Raw genomic sequence first — 14,239 nt, 5'->3', positions numbered from 1 at the left:
AAGCAACCCCAAGGGGAAACGAGATGGAACACTCTGATACTCAACCACCTGGACTCTCCGAACTGGCAACAAAAGAGGATCTGGAAAAAATGACATTAGAAATAATTTCTCACATAACAGCAGAGATTGTGCCCATAGTGCAAGACATTACTGATAAACCTAGAGAGGACACAGATAAAAAAATAGAGGATCTGAGGAACATGATGGAGTCCCAACATAGGAAACAAATGGAATCCATAAAACAGATGCAAACAGATTTCTAGGATATAAATAACTCCACTGAAAGCAGAATAAGCCAATGCGAGGACAGAAGTTCAGATACAGAAGAGAAGATTGCAATTAGTGACCAGGAAAAGAAAAATTTCTTTAAAAGTACTATGAGACAACAGCAGCTGCTACACATTGCAAAGAAGAATGACATAAGACTGATTGGAGTCAATGAAGAAACGAGAGACTGTGCAGACGACATAAAAACACTGTTCACAGAAGTGATGGCAGAAAACTTCACAAGCAGGGGGAAAGAACTTGACATACAGATAAGTGAGGCATATAGGACTCCAACTAGCCTTGATCAAAAAAAATCTACACATAGACATATAATGGTTAAGATTCCAGAAACCCAACAGAAGAACAAAGTTCTACAAGCAGTTAGAGAAAAGAAACAAATCACATACAAAAGAAAGCCCATCAGAATCACAGCAGACTTCTCAATGCAAGAAGAGCTTCAAGTGATGTATTTCAACCCTTAAAGGAAAACAGCCTCCAACCCAGACTGATGTACCCTGTAAAACCTTTCAAAATTGATGGAGAAATAAGATACTTTCATGACAAAGGGCACCTTAGGAACTTCATGAATACCAAACCAGCACTCCAAAAAATTTTACACAATATCCTATGAAAAGACAACAAGGATCACAACCCCAGGAAGCCAGCAGAATGAATCCATCAGACATGACAAGAAATTACATGCAATGGGGGGAGAATCCAACAAAAAGAAAAAGTCATAACAATGATAAGTCAATATGTATCAGTTATAACCATCAATGTTAATGGTCTCAATTCACCAATCAAAAGAAATAGACTGGCAGAATGGGTCAAGAAGCAAGATCCAACAATATGCTATGTACAAGAAACACACTGAATTCAAAAAGAAACTCATAGACTGAAAGTCAAAGGGTAAAAAACAATAGTCCATGTGACAGGAACCCGAAAAAAGCAGGAGTAGCTATCCTCTTTGCAGATCAAGTGGATTTCAAACCAACACTGACTGAGACAAAAAAGGACACTACATCCTTGTAAAGGGAACAATCCAAGAGGAAGAGATGACAATCATAAATATCTATGCACCAAACACTAGTGCGCCCAACTATATAAAACAAATACTAATGGACATAAAAAATCATATGTGCACTAATACAATTGTAGTAGGGGACCTCAATACCCCACTCTCACAAATAGATCAAATAGACAAAAAATAAGCAATGAAATACTAGAATTCAATCAAACTCTTGAAAAGAATGAACTTAACAGATGTTTACAGAGTGTTACACCCCACAAAGTAAGAATACACATTCTTTTCAGCTGCACATGGGTTGATCTCCACAATAGACCATATACTTGTTCAGAGAACATATTTAGGTAAGTGCAAAGGAATTGAAGTTATCCCCTGTATATTATCAGACCATAGTGCAATGAAATTGGAGATCAACAGCAAAAGAAACTGCAAGAATCTCATAAACACATGGAAAGTGAACAACACACTTCTGAATAAACAATGGGTCACAGAGAAAATTAAAGAAGAAATCAGACAGTTCCTTCAATTAAGACCCCAATTAAACAAGCTGATGCTGAACCTCAAGCTTCTAGAAAAAGAAGAGCAGAACAAACCCAAAGCTCATACAAGGGAAGAAATTATAAAGATCAGAGCAGAAATCAATGCAATGGAAACTAAGAGAATGATACAAAAAAATCAATGAAGACAAGAGTTGGTTCTTCGAAAGAATAAACAAAATTGACAAATCCCTAGCCAAACTTATTAGGAAAAGGAAAGAAAAGGCCCAAATCCATGCAATTAGGAATGAAAAGGATGAAATTACAACAGATCCAGTAGAAATCCAGAGGATCATCAATACCTACTTCCAGAACCTATAAGCCAATAAGATGGAAAACACAGAAGAAATGGACAGATTCCTAGATATGTATGAATTACCAAAGTTGAACGAAGATGGCCTAAAAATTCTAAACAACCTCATATCAATCAATGAAATTTAAAACGTAATCAAAAACTTACAACTAAGAAAAGCCCAGGTTCTGATGGCTTCACTGCTGAATTCTATAAGACATTTAGAGAGGAACTACTGCCACTACTGTTTAAACTCTTCAATGAAATTGAAAGGGAAGTAATATTCCTGAATTCATTCCTGGAAGGAAGCATCACCTTGATCCCCAAAGCAGAGAAAGACCAAACCAAAAAAGAGTACTATAGGCCAATCTCACTAATGAACATAGATACAAAAATCCTTAATAAGATACTGGTAAATAGAATGCAGAAGATCATCAAGAAGATCATACACCCTGATCAAGTGGGATTCATCCCAGGGATGCAGGGATGGTTCAATATATGAAAATCAATCAATATAATACACTATATCAATACAGCCAAGGACAAAAACCATATGATTTTCTTCATAGATGCAGAAAAAGCATTTCACAAAATCCAACATGCATTTATGATAAAAACACTACAAAAAATTGGAATAGATGGTCTCCACCTCAATCTGATATAAGCTATCTATGAAAAACCAGCCAATATCACACTAAATGATCAAAAACTGAAATCTTTCACACTAAAATCAGGAACAAGACAAGGATGTCCACTATCACCACTCCTGCTCAATATAGTTTTGGAAACATTAGCCATGGCAATTACAGAAGAGAAAGAAATAAAAGGAATAAAGATAGGGCCGGGGATTTAGCTCAGTGGTTCTGGCGCCTGCCTCACAAACTGAGGACCCGAGTTCAATCCCCGGTACCAAAAAAAAGGAAAAAAGATAGGAAATGAAGAAGTCAAATTGTCATTATTTGCAGATGACATAATACTCTATATAGAAGACCCCAAGAACTGCACCAAAAGTCTTCTATACTTAATAACCAAATTCAGCAAAGTAGCTGGATACAAGACCAACATACAAAAATGAATAGCTTTCTTCTACATGAACAACAGACTCCCTGAAAAAGGAATTGGAGAAACAACTCCCTTCACCAGAGCATCCAAAAAACTGAAATACCTAGGAATCAACCTAACAAAAGAAATCAAAGGCCTCTTCTCTGAAAACTATAGCACTCTGAAAAGAGAGATTGAAGACAATATCAGAAAATGTAAAGACATCCCTTGCTCCTGGGTAAGAAGGATCAACATAGTGAAAATGGCCATACTTCCAAAACTGCTATATAGATTCAATGTAATCCCATTTGAAATCCTAGCAGCATACATCATGGTCCTTGAGAAAACAATCCAAAAATTCATTTGGAACAAGAAGAGACCCTGAATAGCAAAAGCAATTCTAGGCAACAGAGACATGGCAGGGGGTATCACAACCCCCAACTTGAAACTATACTACAAAGCTACTGTGATAAAAAACAGCATGGTACTGGCAAAAAAAAACCAGACCTGAGGACCAGTGGAACAGATTAGAAGATGCAGAAACAACTCCAGACACACTCAACCACCTCATCTTTGACAAAAGACCCAAACACCCTCACTGGAGAAAAGATAGCCTCTTTAATAAGTGGTGCTGGAAAAATTGGGTTTCAACTTCCCAAAGATTAAAACTAGACCTATATCTCTCACCATGCACTAAACTAAAATCGAAATGGGCTAAAGATATAAATATTAAAATAGAAACACTGACCCGCTGGAAGAGAGGTCGGGTAGAACTCTTGAAAACATTGGTGTAGGAAAAGATTTGATGAACAAAACCTCAGTTGCCCGTGAACTAGCACAAACAATCAACAAGTGGGATCTCTTCTTATTAAAAAGCTTCTGCACAGCAAGTGAAACCACCAACAGTGTGAAGAGACAACCCACAATGTGGGAAAAAATTTTCACCTGGTGTTCCTCACACAAAGGTCTACTATCTCAAATCTATAAAGAACTTAAAAAATCAGACCTCCCAAATTTAAAGACCCAATCCAAAAATGGGCATCTGAAATAAAATGACATTTTTCAGACAAAGAAGTAGAAATAGCAAATAAACAATGAAAAAATGTTCAACATCACTGGGCATTTGAGAGATGCAAATGAAAACAACGCTGAGATTTCACCTCACTCCAGAAAGAATGGCTGCCATCATGAAATCAACCAATAACAAATGCTGGTGGGGCTGTGGGGAAAGAGGGACCCTGCTCCACTGCTGGTGGGAGTGTAAACTGGTGCAACCACTGTGGAAATCAGTATGGAGATACCTCAAAGAACTAGGACTGGAAGTCCCATTTGACCCAGCTATTCCCCTGCTGGGTATCTTCCCCAAAGAATTAAAAGCATCATACCACAGTGATATATGTGCATCCATGTTTATAGCAGCACAATTTGTAATAGCTAAAACTTGGAAGCAGCTCAATTGCCCATCAACTGGAGACTGGATAAAGAAAATGAGTTTTTTTCATAAAATGGAGTACTACTCAGCCATAAAAAATGAAATTAGACATTTATAGCTAAATAGATGCACACTGAGGTGACACTCTTAAATGAAATAAATAAGACACACACGTGTAAATATCAGATGGTTTCTCTAGTGTGAGAAACTGAAAGTGTAAATAAGGACTAAAAGGTATAATAGATAATGTGAAATAGGAAGAAAAGGGGGGAAGCGGAAGTGGGTGAGGTAGGGGAAAGGAAAGAAGGGAATGGAATTAATATGAGAAAATGAGATAATGGAAACAAAATCTTTGTAAATATGGAAGAATAGAGGGCTTGAAGGGAGGGCAGGGTAATGGGGAAAAAATAAGAACCAAGAGAGATTATGTAAAGGTGCAAATATGTAATGCTGAATGTCATTATATTGTAAACCTAAAACGTACCAATAAAATTAGTTAAAAAAAAAAAAAAAAAACAAAGCAGGAGGCCTGGTGTCCAGTCCTGCACAGCCACTGCCAGCAGGGAGACGTGAGGAGTTCAGTTTTATCTCCCTGGACCTCAGTGTCTTCATTTGTAAAACAAACATAATAATACCCTGCCTGCCTCCTCATAAGATTGGCAACCTGCAAATGCCAAAATATAAAGCAAATAAATCCTTTTAAAAATACATACATACATACATATATACATACATATATGGATCGATAGATATATATCACATGTATGGGAGGGAGTTTGGTAAGTGATAGAAAAAAAAGACTGAAAGAAATACACCAAAACATTACACGTGATTATTCCTGGGCAATTAAATTACATTTGTTTTCCTTTTTGCCTATCATATCGCATCATTTTCCCACAATGTTGTATGACTTTGGCTTATATTGGTTGAATAAAAAGAGTTAAAAATTGGAAGTAGTCACTCAGCAGGAGATCATTGTTAGGGAGCCCTCTCTGTTGGTCTTGCAGGCAGAGGCTGTTCTTCCTGCCCGCTTCTCTCCACCTGGACAGTAAAGGGCATTAATTACAGCATTCACAGTATTGGTCAGCCCGAGTGGAGCACCACAATGGCATCATTTACAAGTTTTAGATAAAGACAAGTCAAGGAGATAAAAGTCATACGGAAGGATGGCAGCACCTAGAAAGAGCAAATGATCTGGCAGCTGGGACAGCTGGGTTCTGCCTCCTCGATGGCCCTGCTGGGTGCTCTTTCCCTGTTTGAGCCTCAGTTTCCTCACTCATACAGGGAGGGAGTTGGAATGGATCAGTGGTTCCCATGGACTAATCTCCTCCACGACAGACTGCATCTGTCAGCAGGGAGCTCCCTGCTGCTCCCAGACACTGGTCAGGAGCCTGAAAAAGTTCCTTAGGAAATAGGGATGTGCAGCCAGGTTTCAGGTCCAATGACTGGATTTGCAGAATATAAACTTCATATGGACAAGAATTGTTATGTCTTTTCCTTGTCTATTTCCCTGTGCTTGGAAGTGGTAGGTTCTTAGCACTCTAAGAATGACAAAATATATAAAATCCTCTCCAGCAATTTGCTAGAAACCATTTGTTGCTAGCAGTTGCTTTGAACTAACAGCAGATGGTGCTGTCGTATCAACAATGACTAGGGAAGCAGTGTAGATTTACTAAGTAGGTTCCAAAGCTGCCTCACCTTGCCTTTCCCCAGGCTGGGCAGGAACTAGCACCCCTGGAATCATGAGATGACCATTTTCCTCCTCACCATAGGTGGATGTTGCCCACACCCTGCTGAAAAAGCCAGGCACTCTGGGCCACCACTATCCTGGCAACTCTGCCACTTCCCTCAGCAGCCTGATGCATAATTGTAACTGAAGAGGCTCTGGGCTACAGCCACAGGGGCTCTGGGTACCTCAAGGGGCCTAAGGCAGCCAGAAGACAGGGCCTTTGGTCCCAGGGTATTCAGCCACACATACACACACACACACACACACACACACACACACACACCCGCACACAAAATACCCACCACAACTAGTATACAGGCTCCCAACTCCAGAGGTGAGACTTCCTTAAATCTTAGGAAAGTAAAGTACTACAGAAAGGTAGACCAAGCCTGAGGCCAGGGCTCGGACAGTAACCTGAAGAAAGAGCTCATTCCCTAAGTCAAGGCCATTGTACCTCCCAGGGACACAGAAGCAAAGATTACATAATCCAGGGCTCTCCGTCTGGTCCGAGCCTAGGGGAGAGGCAGGAACCAGGTTGAGTGATATCTATCCAGCAACCAGCCTTAAACAAGTTGCAGAGACAAAGCAGCTGTGGTGTCCAAAGGCAGCTCCACCTGCACAGGTTCACCTGGATGTTCAAAGGCAGCTGGGAAGTCCTGGTCACCTGGGCTGCCTCACCACACTTCTGCTGGGGAGGAACAGCCACAGAGCTCCATGTGACAACCCCAGTCCTACTGAGCTGCTCCTACATGCCCAGACCATGCACATTTGCTCTCAGGCCTCAAGTTAAAATCCAGGGTTTTTAGGAATTACAAATAAGACTCTACTAACATTAGAAACTAAAATTATAGTTTTATGAAAGGCCAGAATCAAGGGATTTCTGAGTTGAACTGGCCCTTCTGGAACATCTGCTGCAACCCACTTGTATCGCATCTGAGGAATTCAAGGCCAGCAATGAGGAAGGGACACACCAAGGTCACATGGAAAGTTAGCACAGATCCAGCACTGAAGAACGGGTTTCCTGATTTCTTGGCACTTGCTCCACATTTAGGAAGGACCAACTGGTCAAGACCCATGGAGACAAGCTTTCCAAAAGACAGCACTCCAAGCTGAGATGATTCTTAAATGGCAACGAAAAGAGAGGGCCTTTGGTCCCTGGGCATTCAGGGAATCATAGATTTTTTTTTTTTAAATGGCAGGCAAAATATGAACATAGCATAAATTTTAAGGAGTTCTGAGAAAGTAGTCCTATGTTTGGTATTATAAAATGTAATCATAACTTCAATATCCAAAACTGCAAGAGAGAGGACTAACGCTGTGAGAATACTCTGAGCGTACCTCCCTTGCCCACACTGGGTATCAGTCAGCACATCCCATAGGAACCACATCCAGGGACTCCTCCTCCCCTCTCAGGCCCTTTCCTTGGGCCTCTGGGATGATGGGGAGACAAAACAGAGAAACAGGGGCTACTGCTGCAGCTCTTGAAAGATCCCCAAACACTACTGAACTCCTGGTCTTCCCACAAGAATCTGAAGTGGAAAACCAGTGGAAGGTCATTCCCTTTCCTTGATGAGGAGGGGGCTAAGATATGGGGTGAGGAACATAGGTTTATTTCCAAATATGAACACTAGTAGATTGGCTTTCAACCCCCAGACAGGAACTTCAGATAGGCAAGTTCAACTGTATCACCTCAAGCTGGGGACAGCCGTGCTGGTCCTACTACCTCACAGGAATGAGACTCTGATCAATTGGAGATTTTAAAGTGTAATCCCAGCACTTGGGAGGATGAGGCAGGAGGATTCCCATGGGTTCGAGGCTAGCCTGAACTACATAGTGAGATCCCATCTCAAAAAAAAAAAACAAAAAAAAAACAAGGGCTGAGGATTTAGCTCAGTGGAGCTGAGCCTGCCTCACAAGCACAGGGTCCTGAGTTCAGTCCCCAGTAATGGAAAAGAAAATCTAGTTTGGAGAGAGAATCATCACTCTGCCAGCTACTAATTCCATAACCACAGGCAAACTGTTCAACCCCTGGTAGACTTACTTTCAAGATGTGATAAGTGTAATTAATATTTGTGCCTACCTTTCAGGTAAAGATTAAATATATTTAGACACAGAAATGATATATTGGGACAGTGCCTGGCTCATAGTAAGCCTTCACTTTCAAGAGATGTAGAAAGAGAAACAGAAGGGATGATAAAGAGAACCCTGGTCCTTTCATTCTAGAGCAGAGGGATCATTTGGGAAAGGTTCATGAAGAAGTGCTAGGTCTAGCTGCAAAGGTGCTTGTGGGATTAGATACAGTAAAAGGAAAAATGAAGGAGGTAAAATTAGGTGTAATGTTAAGTTGTTGGGCTCAAGAACAGCTGTGAGCCAAACAGACAACCTGTGCGCTGGGTGCCTCCCAGCACCATACCTGCACCGCTGCGGCGCGTGCTCATGTCCGCCACATAAGTCCACTCATTGGTTGCCGGGTTGTACTGCTCCACTGTGCTCAGGCACTGGCGGGAAGCCCCATCGTAACCCCCGACGGCATACAGCTTCCCTGTAACAGACAACACGGCTGAGGGTGGTGCCAGGAACATTCGCACAGAACTGGAGTTTGGCTGATGCTCCATCTTTAACCCACTGGGCATCCTTACCTCAGTCAGCTCTGGGCCCCCTTTCTCCAGGGGTCACCAACCTATTCCCCAACTGAGGAAGCCTCCTTCATTCACATTCCTGCCTTCTGCCTGCTTGTAAGCCATGAGCTCTATAAAAGTCATTCTGAATCTTTCTGAATAAGAAACTCAAATGCCCACTGCAAAGCTGTGACCTGGAATCATGGGGCACAACATGTTCTTGCTGGTGATCTAGGTTAAGATGTCTCTAACGCAAGGCACCAGCACTGGATAGACAGAAACCTAGACAATTCTCAGCTATAACCAGGCAGCCAACTTCCTGGCTAAAGGCCCACAATAGTAATGGGATAAATATGGGGAAAAAAATATTCTTCATTGAGAACCCAAATATAATCTTAGCCATTGTTTCCCATTCCTCCCATGACTCTGGCAGGTAGAGCGTGGGGACAGGGTATTCTGTGTACAATCTAGGCTGAAATGTCTAGTATTTGTCTTCAGGGTACCCTGTGATTGCTGAGCTACGCATAGTCACCCTGAAGTACCATCATCTTTTTGAAAATAAAAAATAGCAGTAAGCTGCTATCTAAGAGCATCGTTTCCACCGGGGGTTGAGGGGCAGGGAATGAGGTCAAACAAGGATGCAGAAAGTTGGTACTGTATTTGAGGTGTTTGACGGCCGGGTTTCAAACATTTTGGGTTCAACATTTAGTCTTAGAATATAATGGGACAGTTCCTTTTATAGTAGGCAGGGAGAGAAGCACTACCTCACCTGTGGGTCTCAGATCTGTCGGGGAACAGGAGTAATAACAAGGATCCTGCACACTAGCTGCAGGCTAAATAAACTCCACCAAATGCAAATCCATTTAACAGGATTACTTAATCAACAGTTTTTGGATATTATGTGCTTTCCTAGTTCCAAAAGCACAACTAGAATTTGAAAATATGTGATTATTTTAAGTTAAAATGATTCTTAGACTCAAAATTGTGGTCTACTATCAGGGCTACTGATACAGCAAATGTAAAATTACTTCTTCTACTGTCACTGAGCCTGGTTTTGTTTTCTGCCCCAGAGACCTCTCGGGTGACTCCTCTGGAAGAGACACCTCCCCTGCATTTCTGCACTCCCCAGTGTCAAAGCAAAACAAAACGAAGTTGAGCATCTTCTCCAGGGTCCAGGCCACTTGCCCTGTGTTTGCCGCTCAATGTGACCATCTCTGAGACACACATTCTTGCTTTGCTGGGAGCTTCTGCTGGAACTCCAACTCTCATTGCCCTTTTCCATGAGCAAGGATTCTTCCAGGCAGCCAGGTGAAAATTATCCTGATTTCCTCCATATGCTTCTGATGTCATTGCAACTTCAGAGCCACGGTAATGAGATGATGAGACGGAGGAGAATAAAGCAGACTGGTAGAGAGAGTCAGAGCTACCCTCATTTCCTCCCTAGATACTCTCACCAAAGCTGTAAACTGGACTCCTCTGCCCCAAAAGGACCCACAGCCCAGCAAGCTTCAGATTCAGGAGGGCAAGAGAAACAAATTCCCTGAGTGTCCTCCATATTCACAGGGCTTGCTACAAGACCACACTTCTTCCATGCTGAACATACAAAACCCTTTGTCAGTAAAGTATTTCACCACTACCATTAAGGCATCTGCTCTAACCTCCATTATCCATGCCAACCCTGCATTGGCTTAAAACAAAAGACCCACTCAAGGTTTCTCCTTGACTCTATTAGCAGGGATTTGCTATTTTTAAACCCTCCTCTATTGTTTGATATTCCTGGCCAAGGAACAAGGGGGGAAATGGAAAGGTGGCTAGACAAAGCACTTACATTTGGCAGACAAATCAATTTCTGTTCCACCAAGAGGATGAGACTGCAAAAAATAATTTATCTTGGTAGGAGGATAAAATCCCTCACTGAGACAAGACGGCTTGTTCAACATGTTAGAATAATATATTTTTCAATGAAAATGTAAGTACACAAAACCAGTACAGCGAAAGAAAAGACTCTTTCTTTTAATTTCCAACTCACTGCAATGTCACACTTTGCCTAAAGCACATCTGCGTGTGTTCTTGTGTGTGCACATCAAAGTGAGAATGTCTGTACACCTGTGCAAATGAAACAGATATTCTAGCTAAGGCCCTTTACCAGGCTAATGAATCAGGGTTGGCCTGTGAATGCTAATGTTTTACTTCAAATAATACTCTATGCATTGCACATCAAGCTGACACAAGTCTGTAAAACTCCTACCTATGAGCATTTGCCAGTGTTCTGAAGGAGCACAGCACAGTGAAAGAGCACTGGGTTAGGATTCAGAAGACCTGGGTTTGAGGCTGGCCATTCTATTTACTATTATCATAAACTCTCTGGGACTCAGTTTCCTCATCTGGAGAAAATCTGAGTCCTACCTATCTTCTTTAGAAGGGTTTTGGGAAGAAAATGAGAGACTGATGGTTTACTATGCATAATCTGATCAGGTTCCAGACTTCGCCATTCCCACTTGCCTCACCCCAACACCTTTCCTAACTAGAGTAAGACTTAACAAGTCTACCCTGTAGAGATGGTTATCAGACCTGGGAAGAGGTGCCTACTTCATTCACAGCTCTGCTAATGTCCAACACGTGAGATTGAGGGCAAAATTAATTAAATACAAACAACTCTCACCCCACCATATTAGGTTTTACACTGATTCTGGGCTCCCCTACTTTCTGTTCCTCCTCCACCTTTAGCAGAGCTACTGAAAATGGCAGGTTGGCATTTCCCCCACTAGGTAACTCCTACCCTCCCCAACCCACTCAACCACTTCGTAACCTTAGGCCAGGAGCTTCACCTCTCTATTAAACCAGGATCACAATGCCTAACTCAGAGCAATGTTCTGCAGAATGGAGACACAGCAGAGGAAGCAACAAGCACCATGCTGGACCCCCAAAGCCCAAGGGCCCAGCTGGGGACTGGCCACCACCCACCACTACCTCCTTACCCTCCACAACGCCCACACCCACACTGCTCCGCCTCGTGTTCATTGGGGCCACAAAGAACCACTCGTTGGTCTTGTAGCTGTAGGCTTCCACCGATGCCAGGCCTGGAGACAAGAGACTCATGAGATTCCATGGTGCCACACCCCAGCCTGGGGAGTGAGAACTGCCTGCAGTGGGGATGGGGCTGCAGATCTGAATGCATGGTGCAGTGCCACCTCTGCCTCATCAAATGGCCTGCAGCAACTCCTGAAACACATCTGTGGCATCTACCAGAGGGCTTCTCTAAGACTTGACTCAGAGGGTGGATTGTATAAGCACAAGGGGTGCACCTGAACTGCGCTGCAAATGCAAATCGCTAAACTCACAGAATAAATACTTTTGATTACAAGGCCACACCTAAGGCTGCTTCAGTGAACACCTATCCCAATGCTTTTTCCCTTGCCTTCCTCTACCTTTGAATTTGGAAAGCTAAAAACTTGCCTTCCACAATTTCCTTGCAAAGAGGGGTGACCAAGTCAATGAGACCTAAGCCAAATTCTGATGGGAATTCATAAAACAGCCTTCGCTTTTCTGATACAGGGACCACCCTTTCCCACCTCTTGCTATCTGGAATACCAATGTGTTGGCTGGAGTTATAATAGCCATATTGTGATTATGAGCAAAAGTCCAAGAGAATCCTAAAGAACTTAACTCTCATATCCTTAAGTAATTAGATAAAGTCAGAAAGTGCTGACATCTGGTTTTCTTCTTCATTATTAAAATAAAATCCTTCACTTTTACTGACATGGTTCAGTCAGGCTTTCTACTTATAGCCAACACCAAGCCCTAAGTGAGACAATATGTTACCCTTCATTCTCTTCATTCCTAGGTCTTGCTCAATAAATACAACCTCCACAGTGGCCAAAGACCATGGACTCAGCAAGGCAAAAAAAGACTGATAAATATGATTAAATTCTGAAGACACAAATGAAAATTCAGAGAAGTAAAGAATATTGTATTTTACCACCCCCAGGACAAAAGAATACTATTTGACATTTTGGTTTAATAGAGTTACAGTCTAACAGATATCTACCCAGCAGTAAGAGTAGCAATGAGATCATCTGAGTCCATGTCCACTAATAGTTCAGACTGGGACTGTGAGAAGCCAGAGAGGATCCAGGAGGGAGGCCCCACTGTGGAAGAGCCTCCCAGGGCCCAGGGGCAGCAAAAAGGACAGTGTCACAGTGGACAGTTTTGTCCGTGGTGAGGACAGTGCCTGGCCCCTTCCCTTCAATCTCGTCTGCTCAGCGGAGGGCTTGGACTAGAGTGCTCAGCGTGCTCCCACTAAGCATGCTGTCTTCCTAAGGCTCAACTTCTGAGCCAACAGACTGCCAGACACTGGACTGTGGGAAAGGGTCACTTCCAAGTGCGGGGTCCTCCAGAGTCCACTCAATGGGTAGTTAACGGATTCTGTGACTACAGCATTCTGCCTCTGGCCTCAAAACCTGGGCAAGGAAAGAGGACAGTTTGGATCCTGAATGCCATAAAGGCCCGTGTGCTAAATCTGGTCCCCAGGGTGGTGCTGTTGGGTGATGGTGGGGCCTGTGGGAGAAGGCCCTTAAGTCATGGGGGGCATCCTTGAAGGGGGTGGTGGGACCCCAGGCTCTTCCTCTTCCCTTGTGCCTTCTGCCTTATGAGGTGTGCAGGATTGCTCTGCCCTGCACTCCCTCAAGGATGTGCTGCCTTGCCAAAGGCCTATAGCAATGCAGCTAATCAACTGTGGACTGGAGCCTCCAAAACTGTGAGCCAAGTAAGTTTCTAAGTTGCCTATCTCTTCTTAAGTTAACTATCTCCACCGGTTCATTATCATGACAGTAAGCAGCTAACATGTGGGCTGCACAAGGACAGAGATTAGTCAGAGAACTGGCTGCTGAACAAGACCATGTGGAGGGGGCATTCCAGACTGGGAGGGATAGGAACGCATCCTGGACCTACCAGTGCTGCCGTCAAAGCCTCCCACCGCATAGAGCAGATCGTTGAGCACCGCTGCACCCAGTGTGCTCCGGCGCTCCTGCATGCTGGCGATGGACGTCCACTGGTCCTTCACACCGTCATACACATCCACTGTCCTCACACGCAGTGAGCCATTAAAGCCGCCAACGGCATACACGTGGCCAGCCATGAACACCACACCTGAGGCACAGGAAACCAAGGCCCAAAGGTCAGGTCAGGTGGGTGACTATCTATGCTGATAGACGCCAACAGAGGAGAAAGGCAGGCACATAAATTACTCACCACAAAGATAACCTCCAACTTTATGTATCTGGAAGTCCTACTATGGT

At 43.1% G+C, this 14,239-nt stretch overlaps 1 protein-coding gene across 3 annotated transcripts in view; it reads right to left on the bottom strand.

Annotated features, from left to right (window-relative positions):
* The window catches only part of Klhl3 (kelch like family member 3), a 116,061-nt gene that overhangs the window by 10,397 nt on the left and 91,425 nt on the right, over positions 1-14,239 (bottom strand). For all 3 annotated transcript variants that reach the window (XM_004836194.3, XM_004836195.4, XM_013077954.3), the window contains 3 exons: positions 13,893-14,090; positions 11,921-12,022; positions 8,738-8,866 (listed from right to left, as the gene is read on the bottom strand). In XM_004836194.3, the coding sequence (XP_004836251.1) occupies positions 8,738-8,866; positions 11,921-12,022; positions 13,893-14,090 (429 nt within the window). The remainder of the gene's footprint in view (positions 1-8,737; positions 8,867-11,920; positions 12,023-13,892; positions 14,091-14,239) is intronic.

The sequence above is a fragment of the Heterocephalus glaber genome, unplaced genomic scaffold, assembly GCF_053883595.1.
Source record: "Heterocephalus glaber isolate CG9 unplaced genomic scaffold, H.glaber_assembly_v1.0 deba00001606, whole genome shotgun sequence".
NCBI lineage: Eukaryota > Metazoa > Chordata > Mammalia > Rodentia > Bathyergidae > Heterocephalus > Heterocephalus glaber.
This window is presented reverse-complemented; position numbering and strand designations above follow the sequence as displayed.